This window comes from Chiloscyllium plagiosum, unplaced genomic scaffold, assembly GCF_037043375.1.
Source record: "Chiloscyllium plagiosum isolate Xiang-an unplaced genomic scaffold, Cpla_swu_hap1 HiC_scaffold_6, whole genome shotgun sequence".
NCBI lineage: Eukaryota > Metazoa > Chordata > Chondrichthyes > Orectolobiformes > Hemiscylliidae > Chiloscyllium > Chiloscyllium plagiosum.
This window is the reverse complement of record NW_028270144.1, coordinates 118,494,576-118,508,305: the sequence shown is the minus strand read 5'-3', so window position 1 is coordinate 118,508,305 and position 13,730 is coordinate 118,494,576. Positions and strand designations below refer to the sequence as shown.

The following is a 13,730-nucleotide window of genomic DNA, read 5'->3' as shown; positions in this document are numbered from 1 at the left end:
GTCTCCTATACAAGTGCATCCATCCTAAAATATAATGACCAAAACTGGACAGCAATTTAAATGCGATATCATTAACCCCTCAGGTTCACAAAATTATGAGGGGCGTGGATAGGATAAATAGACAAAGTCTTTTCCCTGGGATCGGGGAGTCCAGAACTAGAGGGCATAGGTTTAGGGTGAGAGGGGAACGATATAAAAGAGACCTGCGGGGCAACTTTTTCACACAGAGGGTGATACGTGTATGGAATGAGCTGCCAGAGGAAATGGTGGAGGCTGGTACAATTGCAACGTTTAAGAGGCATTTGGATGGGTATATGATTAGGAAGGGTTTGGAGGGATATGGGCCAGGTGCTGGCAGGTGGGACTAGATTGGGTTGGGATATCTGGTCGGTGTGGACAGGTTGGACCGAAGTGTCTGTTTCCATGCTCTACATCTCTATGATTCTATGACTCTATAATGCCCTATGCAAAGTCACAGTGTGCATTATTTATTTTCTAATGACTTGTACCTGCATAAAAACGTTCTATTCTAACACATGCTCATTAGACTCAAACATTAACTCTATTGCTCTCTCCACAGATGCTGCCAGACTTGCTGCATTTTTCTTTTCATCAGTTTCTGTTCTTGTTTCTGATGTCCAGCATCTGCAGTTCTTTGTTTTATTTTAACATACTAACATCCCGTGCCTTGTACAAAACTTGCAGAGTTTTTAGAATCTTGCACAAATACACCCCAATTCCTCTGAGCATCAACATTTACAAGCTGCACGTCTATCAAAAATATTTTCATTCCTACAACCAAACTGAGTAACCTTACACTTCCCACATTCAACTCTGTCTGCCACTTTATTGTGCACTGACTAACAAAAAACAGCACGGCACAGGAACAGGCCCTTCAGCCCATCAAGACTGCGCCAAAACACGATGTCTTTCTAAGCTAAAAACCTTTTACCTCTATGTGGTCTGTATCCCAATTCCCTGCTGATTCATGTATCTGGCAAGATGCTTCTTAAATACAGTCATAGAGTCATAGTGATGTAGAGCACGGAAACAAACCTTTTGGACCATTTTGTTCATGCCGTCCAGATATCCTAGATTAATCTAGTCCCATTTGCTAGTATTTGGCCTATATGCCTTTAAACTCTTCCTCTACAGATACACATCCATATGTCTTTTAAATGTTGTAACTGTACCAGCCTCCACCACTTTCTCTGGCAGTTCATTCCATACACACACCACCCTCTGTGTGAAAAAGTTGCCTCTTAGGTCCCTTTTAAGTCTTACTCCTCTCACCCTAAACCTATGTCCTCTAGTTCTGGATTCATCCACCCCAGGGGAATGACCTTGTTTATTTACCCTATCCATGCCCCTCATGATATTATAAACCTCGATAAGGTCACACCTCAGCTTCCAATGTTGTTCTTGCATCCTCCTACGCCATCTTCTTTGGCAGCACATTCCAGGCACCTACCACCTCTGTGTAAAAAACCTGCCTCTCACATCTCTTTTAGACTACCCCCACCCCCCTTTTCCTTAAACCTATGCCCCCCTAACAATTGACATTTCTATTTGGGAAAAGACTCCGGCTATCCATTCTATCTATGCCTGTCATAACTTTACACGGTTCTATCAGGTAGCCCCCTTAATCTTTTGGCGTTCAAGTGAAAACAAACCGAGTTTATACAATTTCTTTTCATAATCAATACCCTCCAAGCCAGGCAACATCCTGTAAATCATTCCTTTACCCTTTCCAAAATCTTAACATCTTTCAGTAATATGATGACCAGAACCTTACACGATATTCTAAATGTGGCCTAACTAAAGTTCTATACAGCAGATGTTCTAGACAGCTGTTGACTTGCTAAGTTTCATATTCCATGTCCCAATCAATAAAGGCCAGCATGCCACATGCCTTCTTGACCACTTTATCCACTTGGGTTGCCACTTTCAGGGAACTGTGGACTTATACACCTAGATCCTTCTGTTTGATGATGCTACGAAGGGTTCTACCATTTACTGTATACTTCCCTCTTGCACTAGATCTTCCAAAACACACCATCTTCTGATTGTCTGGATTAAACTCCATCTGCCATTTCTTCGCTCAAGTCTCCTGCTGTATCCTTTGGCAACCCTCCTCACTATACACAGTTCACCCAATCTTTGAACACCTGCAAACTTACTAACCAGCTCACTGACAATCTCCTCCAAATCATTTACATATATTAAACAACAGGAGTCCCAGCACTGATTGCTGCTGAACACTACTGGTCACAGATCTATGATCAGAAAAACACCCATTCACTACTACTCTCTGTCTTCAATGCTTAGCCAGTTCTGTATCCATTTTGCCAGCTCACTGCAGATCCCATGTGACTTCACAATTTGTATCAGTCTGCCATGAGGGAGTTTGTCAAAGGTCTTCATAAAGTTCATACAGACAATATCTACTGCTCCGCCTTCATCAATCAGCTTTGTCACTTCAAAAACTTAATCATAGAACATAGAACATAGAACAATACAGCACAGAACAGGCCCTTCGGCCCACGATGTTGTGCCGAACATTTGTCCTAGCTTAAGCACCCATCCATGTACCTATCCAATTGTCGCTTAAAGGTCACCAAAGATTCTGACTCTACCACTCCCACAAGCAGCGCATTCCATGCCCCCACCACTCTCTGGGTAAAGAACCCACCCCTGACATCTCCCCTATACCTTCCACCCTTCACCTTAAATTTATGTCCCCTTGTAACACTCTGTTGCACCCGGGGAAAAAATTTCTGACTGTCTATTCTATCTATTCCTCTGATCATCTTATAAACCTCTATCAAGTCACCCCTCATCCTTCACCGTTCCAACGAGAAAAGGCCTAGCACTCTCAACCTATCCTCGTACGACCTATTCTCCATTCCAAGCAACATCCTGGTAAGTCTTCTCTGCACCCTCTCCAAAGCTTCCACATCTTTCCTAAAGTGAGGTGACCAGAACTGCACACAGTACTCCAAATGTGGCCTAACCAAAGTCCTGTACAGTTGCAACATCACTTCACGACTCTTGAATTCAATCCCTCTGCTAATGAACGCTAATACACCATAGGCCTTCTTACAAGCTCTATCCACCTGAGTGGCAACTTTCAAAGATCTATGAACATAGACCCCAAGATCCCTCTGTTCCTCCACCTCACTAAGAACCCTACCGTTAACCCTGTATTCCGCAATCAAGCTTGTGAAACATGACCTTCCCCACACAAAGCCTTGTTGCCTATCTCTAATAAATCCATATATTTCCAAATGTGAGTAAATCTTATCCCTAAGAAACTTGTCCAATAATTTCCTTCCCAATAATGGATGGCTCACAGGCCTGCAATTTTCTGGATTATCCCCAGTGCCCTCCTTAAACAAAAGAATAATGTTGGATATTCTCTAGCCCCCTGAGACCTCTCCCTTGAGTAAAGAGGATGCAAAGATTTGATATCATAGTTGGCACAGACAGCGTGGACCATTGGGCCTGTTCCTGTGCTGTGCTGTTCTATATTCTATGTTCTTTATACCAAAGTGTATAAACTACACTCTTCGACATTGAACTTCATCTGCCACTTATCTGCTGACCCCACCAACTTGTCAGTGTCCTTTTAATGTTCCTCACTGCTCTCACAACTTATAATTCGTCCTGGTTTTATGATATCCGCCAATTATGGAATTGCCCCACGCATGCTAAGATCTGGATCGTTGATGTCGTTATCAGGAAATGCAAGGATCCCCAAGCAACCCATGGGATATTCTATCCCAAAAATTACACATTAACCTTTTCTCACTATTTCTTCATTGTCGATGAGAATCCCAACTCCTTGGGAATAGCCTTTCTTCCATCAAAACAAGAGTGCATTGTTTTTGAGGTGAAGGATTTTAACTTCTGATGACCCACCCAACAACAGCACTCCCCCAGCTTTTTTCAGTGGTTAAAATTCCCGCCAATAAATCATCGATTGACTGGTATAGTGATAGGAGAAAGTGAGGATTGCGGATGCTGGAGAGTCAGAGTCGAAAAGTGTGGCACTGGAAAAGCAAAGCAGATCAGGCAGCATCTGAGGAGCAGGAGAGTCAACGTTTTGGGCATAAACCCTTCATTAGGAATAAAGAGCTTATGCCCAAAATGTTGACTCTCCTTCTCCTCGGATTCTGCCTGACCTGTTGTGCTTTTTCAGCGCCATACTTTCTGATTCTGGTATTGTTACAGCCACAGCGTAGTTGCTATCTCTTTCCTCTGAGTTAGAAAGTTGAAGGTTTTAAGCCTTAGTCCAGGTGCTTGAGCGCAAAGCTGAGTCTGACACTCCCACCACTGAAGAAGTGCTGCTCTGTCAGTGATGCTGTCTTTCTAGAGGGATGAGATGGATGTAAAAGATCATTTCAAGGAGTCCACAGAGTGCAAGGAATGTCCTGGCCTGTTGGCCAACATTTATCCCTCAGTCAACATCAGTAAGGCACTTTCTGTTAGCAGAACTAGGGGATGCGTTTTAAAAATTAACAGTCATCTTATTAAGACAGAAACTAGGAGGATTTCTTTTCTCAGAGATCTGTGTGACTTTGCAACTCTCAGTCTCAGAAGGTAGCAGAGGCGGAGTCATTGAATATTTTTAAGGTAGAGTGAGTTTTAGGAATCAAAGTGTATTGGGGGAAAATGGAAGTTGAAATGAAAATAGATCATTTATTATCTTATTCAATGTCAGAGCAAATTTGCGGGGATGAATGATTTATGTCCACTCCTCATTTATCTGTCTGTATGTTTCTGTGTATGGTCACTGCAGTGTGAGCATTGGCAGCAGCATTTTTTACATTACAAGAATCCAAAACGATTCCACTTTTATCTGTCCTGAAGCCAGAAAATGCAACCATTTATTTTCTAACAACACTTGATTTTGCCATCTAAGATAAACATTACAGGTTTAACTTATTTCTTTATTTTTCTACTTTAACAACCAAGAATTTGTACTTAAGATGGTGCCATGTGTGGCGACATTGTACACTTTTCACTGCTGTCTTGTGTCACGTACTTGAGTACACATGAAAATAAAATCTAAATCTAAAAAAATCTAAGATAAAGATTAGTAGACTCTGAGATAACCCAACATCTGAAAAGCCTCTGTGGTAAGTGCAGTGCCTAAGTTTGGACATTTGCTGGGTCACTTTTATCTTTATTTTGACCAAGGTGCTGGAGAATGATCTGCGTCTTCCATTTTCTTGCAGCTTTAACAATATCCAATCTGTGAGCAACACTTCGTTTCGTGGGCTGGAAAAGTTGCAGCTTCTGATGTTGCATGGGAATGACATCCAGAGGCTTAATGATGGAACTTTTAAACATTTGCACTCATTGCAGGTAGTACCTGGAAATAGGTGCTTAAATTATAACATGCATTTAACGTCGAACTTGTGGTTTGTTTTCTCTGCAAGGATTAATGCCAAAAATAAATTTTGGACCGCATAAGACTTCAAAAGATGTTTGAGTGAAGACCAGCCATTCAGTCACATATTCTTCGCTCTTAGAAATTGGGTTGATGGTCTAGATGCTGGTTGTTTACAAAGTTATGCCAGAGATTTTTAATCAACATACTTGTGACTGCAGGGTTTGAGTTATAAGGAGAGTCTGGATAGGCTGGGAATTTAATTCCCTAGCTCAGGCAGTTGAGGGGTGACCCTATAGAGGCTTCTCAAATCATGAAAGGCATAGAAAAGGTGAATAGCAAAGGTCTTTTCCCTTGGGTAAGGAAGTTCAGAAACTCGGGGGCATGTTTTTAAGGTGAGAGGAGAAATATTTAAAAGGGACCTGAGGGATAACTTTTTCATACAGCGAGTGTTTCATGTGTGGAATGAACAGCTAGAGCAAGTGGTACATACAGGTACAGATAAAACATTTAAAAGACATTTCGACAGGTAAATGAATAGGAAAGGTTTAGAGAGATAGGAGCCAAATGCTGGCAAATGGGATTAATTTAGTTTGAGAAACATGGTTGGCATGGATGAGTTGGACCATGCTGTATGACTCTATGACTGTGGCTATTTGCTTGATGATTCCTGGAACATAGAACATAGAACATTACAGCGTAGTACAGCCCTTTGGCCCATGAAGTTGCGCCGACCTGTGAAACCAACCTGAAGCCTATCCAACCTGAACTATTCCATTTTCATTCATAAGTTAATCCAATGACCATTTAAATGCCCTTAAAGCTGGTGAGACTATTACTGTTGCAGGTAGGGCATTCTACAACCCCTACTACTCTCTGAATAAAGAACCTACCTCTGACATTTGTTCTATATCTATCACTCATCAGTTTAAAGCTATGTCCCCAAGTGCTAGCCATCACTATTCGAGGAAAAAAACTCTCACTGTCCACCCTATCTAATCCTTTGATTATCTTGTATGTCTCAATTAAGTCACCTCTCAACCTTCTTCTCTCTAACTAAAACATCCTCAAGTCTTTCAGCCTTTTCTCATAAGACTTTCCCTCCATATCAAGCAACGTCCTAGTTAATCCTCTCTGAACTCTTTCCAAAGTTTCCATATCCTTCCTATAATGCAGTGACCATAACTACATGCAATACTCCAAGTGTGGCTGCACCAGAGTTTTGTACAGTTGTACCATGACCTCATGGCTCCGAAACTCAATCCCTCTACTAATAAAAACCAACACACCATTTGTCTTCTTAACAGCCTTATCAATCTAGGTGGCAACTTTCAGGGATCTATGCACATGGACACTGAGATCTTTTGGCTCATCCACACTATTAAGAATCTTACCTTTTGCTCAGTACTCTATATTCCTGTTGCTCCTTCTAAAGTGAATAACCTCGCACATTTTCATATTAAACTCCATTTGCCACCTCTTAGCTCAGCTCTGCAGCTTATCTATGTCCCTCTGTAACCTGCAGCATCCTTCCGTACTATCCACAACTCCACCGACCTTAGTGTCATCTGCAAATTTACTAACCCATCCTTCTGCACCCTCATCCAGGTAATTTATAAAAATGGCAAACAGCAGTGGCCCCAAAACCTTGTGGTACACCATTCGCAACTGAACTCCAGGATGAACACTTTCCATCAATCACTATCCTCTGTCTTCTTTCAGCTAGCCAATTTCTGATCCAAACAGCCAAATCACCCTCAATCCCAAGCCTCCGTATTTTGTGCAATATTCCTTTTCAACTAAATTGCCATCATTCCTAATCTTTAAAAGATGTCCCAAAGTTGGATTGAAGAGAGAAGCTTGAAATAGCTGTGTCTACATTGGTACACTGAAACTTTCATATCCAAGAGAGTTGCTTTCTCTATCCCTTTTTTCTTTGCTTCCATGCGTAGTCTCTTTAGTTAGCGCCAATTTTCCTCTTCCCTTCTCTCCTGGGTGACCTGAAACATTACCTTAGTTTCTTTCAGTACAGACACTGCCTGTTGAGTATTTTCTGCTTTTATTCCAGACCTTCAGCATCTGCAGAATTTTCCTTTCACGTTAGAGGGTTGCACTTTGTCGCTTCATCTCCAACATTGTAATAGATCGCAAATAGCTGAGGCCTAAGCACTGATACTTAGGATACCCCACTGGCCTGCCAACAATAAAAATTTGTTTAGTGTATATAGCTCCTTAAAAATAATGCAGTATGGCAATGTGCTCCAGAGAAACAGGCTAAAACAATGGATGACATTGAGTCACAAAAGAAGATATTAGGTCAGATACACAAAAGCTTTTTCAAAGATGTAGGTTCAATAAACATCGTTAAGGAGTAAAGTGGTTTAGAGGCAGATAAATGCAGAGGAAATATCTGCAGCTTGTGACCTAAACAGATGATAACAAGATTGTCAATGGTGGAGCAACTTATAATTGGGAATTTTTTTTAAAATTAAGACACGGGGCAAGAGCATCACTGGCTAGGCCAGCATTTATTACCCAACCCTAGTTGCTCAAAGAGTCAACCACATTTCTATTGGTCTGATATCACATGTTGGCCAGTTCAGGTAAGGATGGCAGTTTCCTTTCCTCAAGGATACAACCAGAATTAGAGGAATGGTGATGTCTCGGAGGACTGAAGGATTGGAAGAGATTAGAGAAAATGGGAGGGACAAGGGAGTGGAGATGCATAGAAACAGGGGTGAGCATTTTAAAATTAAGGAATTCATTGATCAGGACCTTGATGTGGGTCAATAAGTATAATGTGGAAATGATTCATTTATTCTCAATCTTTGGTTTTCTGTTCATTAACCAATTTGAAACCAAATTAAAATGTTACGTCTCATCTCACAATCCCCAACTTTGTACATAACCGCCTTGTGTGGCACCTTGTCAAATTCTTTTGAAAATCTGAACACATTGCACTTAATGGTTTTCATTCATTGACCTTACTAGCTTCAAACTCAAAAAAAACCTCCAACAGACTTGTTCTTTGTCATAAATCCTCATTGCGCCAACCCTTTTTATTGACTCTGTCCAGCCATATCTGCATTAATAGTATTGTGTTACCACAGACCTAATAAAAATGATCCTACTCTATTAGATGTTAGGTTCTGATATTAGACTAAGTGACCTTTAGTTTTCTATTTTCTTTCTTCCTCTTTTCTTGAATAGCAAGATTATATGTTCTACTCTCTAACCACTGGGGAATCCTTTGGAATCTAGGAAATGGAATACAATAGAGAAACATGTTTTAACGGTGACCCGTGAATAGATGTTTCTTCTTGTGGGATAATCTCAAGTTTTACTTGGTCATAGTTTTAGGATAAGGGGTAGCAGATTTAAAACAGAGATGAGGAGAAATAACTTCTCTCAAAGAATCATGAATTTTGATGGAATTCATTACCCCAGTGTGTCTGATGCATTGAGTAAATTTGAGAAGGGACATTTGAGACAGATGTTTAATTAGTAATGGCGGAGGGGGGTTGAAGGGTTGTGGAGAGCAGGCAGGAAAATAGCTGAGATGAGATGAGCCATGAGTGTATTAAATGGTGGAGCAGGCTGATTGCCTACTCATTCTGCCATTCCTTATGTTCTCATGTTTTAGACAGATGAATGGTTTTCACTTGATCCCTGCATTCTGTTTAGTTAGCTCCTTGTGGTTAACCTTTTCCAGATCCCTATTAGTGTGGTAGTCTTTTCTCTCTAATATTTCCTTCCTCTGTCTCCTTTAACCCCTCAAACCTCCCAACATGATCCATTAAAGTCCAGTAAATCTCTGTGTGGTCATCACAGGAACAGCCACCCCAAAGGTCTGAGAATGTTATGCATGTGCTTCTCATTAATGTTATGCTTTGGTATAAATCCTTCTGCATACTGAACCAATTTAGTGTTTTTTATGAATTGTTCCTTATTATTGAACCTAATTATCTTTCTTTTTCAGGTACTTAAAATAAGCTACAATAAACTGAGTTCCATAAAAGAGCAGACATTTCAGGGACTGGTGAATTTAGTACGCTTGCACTTAGACCATAATAAGATTGAGTTCATTCAACCTGGTGCTTTCCACGGACTGACCTCTCTGAAGCTCATCCATCTCGAAGCCAACCTGTTGAGGCAAATCCATCCACGCACCTTTGTCACCTTCTCGTTTCTACAACATTTTACATTTTCATCAATAAAGCACCTCTACCTCTCTGAAAATCTCATTCCAACACTACCCAAAGACATATTCCATTCAATGTCCAAACTGGAAAGCGTCTACCTCCATGGGAATCCGTGGTCATGTGACTGCAGGTTAAGATGGCTCCTGGACTGGCAGAAAGAGGCTAGAGGTAATCAGTGACTTTACACCAAGTGGGAATGTAGAACTTATTGCTTCTTTCATGCTCACCAAGGTGAGAATCGGCAGTGCTGGAATGGGAGAAACTTTCACTTCCAATCCTGGATGAAGTGTGTTGTTGTGAATTACCCTTGTTTGATTTTTCTCCCAAATACACCAACCGTCAAATTGCAAGAAGTTTTCATTTGCAATAGTTTAAATTTGCAGTCAAATGAGGGACATTTCTATCCGGGGCACGGTGAGGCTGGAGTGACGGACACTTTAGGAGGTGGGTCTGTGGTATACACAGACCAACCACCTTCTCAATGCCACTACAATGGAGTTAAGGTGTAGGTCCATGGTCAGCTGTCATTGTCACCAAATGAGACTTTTAGGTGGCCACTTAAGAATCAATAATGGGCCTCAGTACCCCATGGCCGGAATTAACCCAGCTGCAGGTGCCATGTGCTATGTCCAATAGATCAATATGTGGAGGCAGCCCATTGTGTGGGAGGGGTAGGAATATCAGAATGTCATGTCTTTTCTCATAAGACCATAAGAAATAGGAACAGGAGTAGACCATTCAGCCTCTCGAGTCTGCTCATGGCTGATCCGACACTCCTCATCTCCAATTTCCTGCCCTTTCCTTGTAATCCTTGATTCCCTGACTGATTAAGGATCTGTCTGTCTCAGCAGTAAATGCACTCAAGGACTTTACCTCTCCACAGCTCTCTGTGACAAGGACTAAGGCAATCAGAGCCCGATTGAGGGACTACACGTTGGGCTGAGTCACCCCCAAATGGGGGTGCTAACACACCCCCTCCCTCACAAATACTGCCCACAACTCACTTAAAATCCCTGCTCACAGGGTGCTGTTCTGGCAACAGCCACCACCTCCTCAATGGTGCTGCCAGCCAGCCAGTCTCTGGTTGGCTGGCAGTCCTCAATGTGTGGAACATTCACCCCCAGGCTCTTAATTCCAGTCGATCAGACACTCCTAAGGAAACCACATATTTAAAAAACTGTGTCTAATGCCCTCTGCTAACATGTCAGGTGATCCATTTCCCCAGTCGAGGTGCATGCTGGGAAATATCCCACCGTCAAACAACGATTGCTTGACCTGAGTATCCTGAACTCGTCTTATCATGACCAAGAGTATCAAACAAAGTCCAAATACTACCCTAAAAAGTAATCACAATCCAGCAACACAAAGGGTGAGGGGTGAGCACACCGTTGTTTATTCATTCACAGTGGCATCACTGCCATTGACCAGTATTTATTGCCCATTCCTTATTGCCCACAGGGCAGTCAACCATGTAGGAGTCACATGTCAGAAAGGACCAAAGAGTTTCTTCTCTAAACAAAATTTGACAGGTTTTCACAACAATTGATTTAATTTGATTTATTGTCACGTGTACCTAAGTACAGTGAAAAGCTTTGTTTGCAAGCAGTACAGGCAAATCATAGTAAGGATATACAGAGTGTGGAGTGCTTAGACAGAGTGAGGCATACAGGTTACACTGCACAGGAGGTGCATAAAGCAAGATCAATATTATTTGAAGTTGGAGAGTGATATTGGCACCACAGTTATCATTGGACAATTCACTTATTCATTAAATGCAAATTCCAACACCTGCCACAGTCAGAATTTGAACCTGGGTCCCCAGATCATTACCTGGTTCTCTGGATTATCAGCCTGTCAATAATGTCAGTAGGCCATCACCTCACCACAGGCTCATGAAGACCTAACAGGCAAGCAAGGGTGAGTTTCCAGCCAATCACAGATCTCTACACTGGTGTCCTAGTTTGACAGAGACTAGCAGTGTCTACTCCTAATGGTGTCAGTCAAGGCCTACCTCTCACAGTGAAATTTTCAGGTTCTTTTCCTTCTAACCACAAAGTGAAGTGTTGTTTTGGAGAGGTGTCAAGAGATGTCGGAGGCAAGGGCAGGAGAGGTGGCTTTCAAAAGCCCTTACTTTGTGGGCGGCACGGTGGCACAGTGGTTAGCACTGCTGCCTCACAAAGTCAGAGACCCGGGTTCAATTCCCGCCTCAGGCGACTGACTGTGTGGAGTTTGCACGTTCTCCCTGTGTCTGCGTGGGTTTCCTCCGGGTGCTCCGGTTTCCTCCCACAGTCCAAAGATGTGCAGGTCAGGTGAATTGGCCATGCTAAATTGCCCGTAGTGTTAGCTAAGGGGTAAATGTAGGGGTATGGGTGGGTTGCGCTTCGGCGGGGCGGTGTGGACTTGTTGGGCCGAAGGGCCTGTTTCCACACTGTAAGTAATCTAATCTAATCTAATCTAATCTAATCTACTCATCACCTATAGCTCTAGTTAGAGCTAGGGAGTTAGAGAATTTGAAGGCCAGTTACCCTAGTTTCCCAGTTGGAAATACAGCCATCTTTCTCAACTCTTGCAAGGCTGGTCATCAGGGGAAGGTGAGTTGAGGCCTTTAAATGACTGGAAGTTGACCTTTTAAGGATTTTAATTAGTGACAGGTTGAGAAAGTTGTCCTCAGCAGAAATTCTTCCAGAGAAACCAATTGCTGAGATGGTGAGAAGGGAGCAAACATCTCTCCAGGGCCACTTCGCCCCATTATCGCCCTTTTCTGCATTTCTCTTGCAACATGCAAGAAAGAGGAAGTTCCATTGCAAGTGTCTGAATCGCAATCTCATTTCATTGCTATGTTCAGGACTAATGAGCAACTAATTAGGGGAGTGGTGTTAGTATGGTGGTGGAGTGTATAACTTAGAGGCTTGTAATGTTAAATTAGAATGAGACTGCCCAGGATGAAGCAAGGAAGGACATGTTTGTACAAAACATGAAAAATCTGGGAATTTTGAACGTGAGATTGATAGATTTTCGTCGGTGAAGTGTATGAAAGGATATGGAGTAAAGGTTTATGGATAGAGCTAGCTTTCAGGTCAAATGGAATAGACAAACGTGAGGGGCTGAATAATCTTCTCCTGTCCACCTCTCCCAAACACTGCACAGATCAGGAGGTGGGAGGGCTCACAAAACGTAGGAAGTGTTGAGAGGTAAGTGCAAGCAGTCTTCCCTCTGCCATGGGATAGTCCTGGTAGTGGGAGTGGCAGAAGTATAACCAGCCACCAAAGGGAGGTTGCTGACCAATTAGACACCATATTCCCCTGCCCCAACCTGCCACCTCTAGAATTTTGCTGGCGTTGTGACAGGCCGCCCTCCACATGAGAAGATCGCCAAGGCCAGCTACCTGGGTTTCCCTAGACAAGGCATGGGGCTTTTCTTTTTGGATGTCTCATGGTCCAAGGAGAGAATGCCAGGTAGCCCTTGCTTTTCTCACAGCGCCACTGCCTGCCTGGCCCAGGGACTTTGAGACAGAAGTTTCCTGACAGGACTGGACTGGGTAAAGGAAGGAAGGATGTTTGCAATGACTGGAGAGTCCAGAAACCAGAGTCACAGTCTAACAATACAGGGTAGGCCACTTAGGACTGAGATGAGGAGAAATGTCTTCACCCAGAGAGTGGTGAGCCTGTGGGATTCTCTGGTTCAGAAAATGGTTGAGGCTAAATGGATCAATGGGGAGAAAGTGAGAACAGGGGAATAAGTTGAATGATCAATCATGATCATATTGAGTGATGCCGCAGGCCTGAAGCACTGAATACCCTACTCCTGCTCCTATTTTCTCTGTTTGTACCTTTCAATGCTGCCTCAGAGTGGATGCACCTCTTAATTAGCCACTGCCTGTAAAATTCCCTTGAGAATCCCACTGTCCAGTCACACTTGTTTCAGTCCAGTTTAGGCCTGGACAGAGAGATTTCACTGTTCATGGCAAAATTCCAGCCCCCTGTCCTGGGGGCATCTCTTTGGAGATGTACAATACGGGTCAGATGTCTGTGAGACTGGAGTCTTGCAGCTTTCTGCGCACTCGGAACAGAAGGAAGAAAAGTAGGAACTGATCGAAAAAAAAGATAACTGAAAGAATTGTGGATGCTGTAAAT

At 42.6% G+C, this 13,730-nt stretch overlaps 1 protein-coding gene across 2 annotated transcripts in view; it reads left to right on the top strand.

Annotated features, from left to right (window-relative positions):
* Positions 1 to 13,730, top strand: part of mxra5a (matrix-remodelling associated 5a) — a 61,554-nt gene that overhangs the window by 26,311 nt on the left and 21,513 nt on the right. The window contains exons 3-4 of one of the 2 annotated variants that reach the window (XM_043692722.2): positions 5,241 to 5,370; positions 9,375 to 9,765. In XM_043692722.2, coding sequence (XP_043548657.2) covers positions 5,241 to 5,370; positions 9,375 to 9,765 — 521 coding nt within the window. Of the gene's footprint in view, positions 1 to 5,240; positions 5,371 to 9,374; positions 9,766 to 13,730 lie in introns of those variants that run through there. The other variant, XM_087988398.1, reaches the window with a different exon arrangement.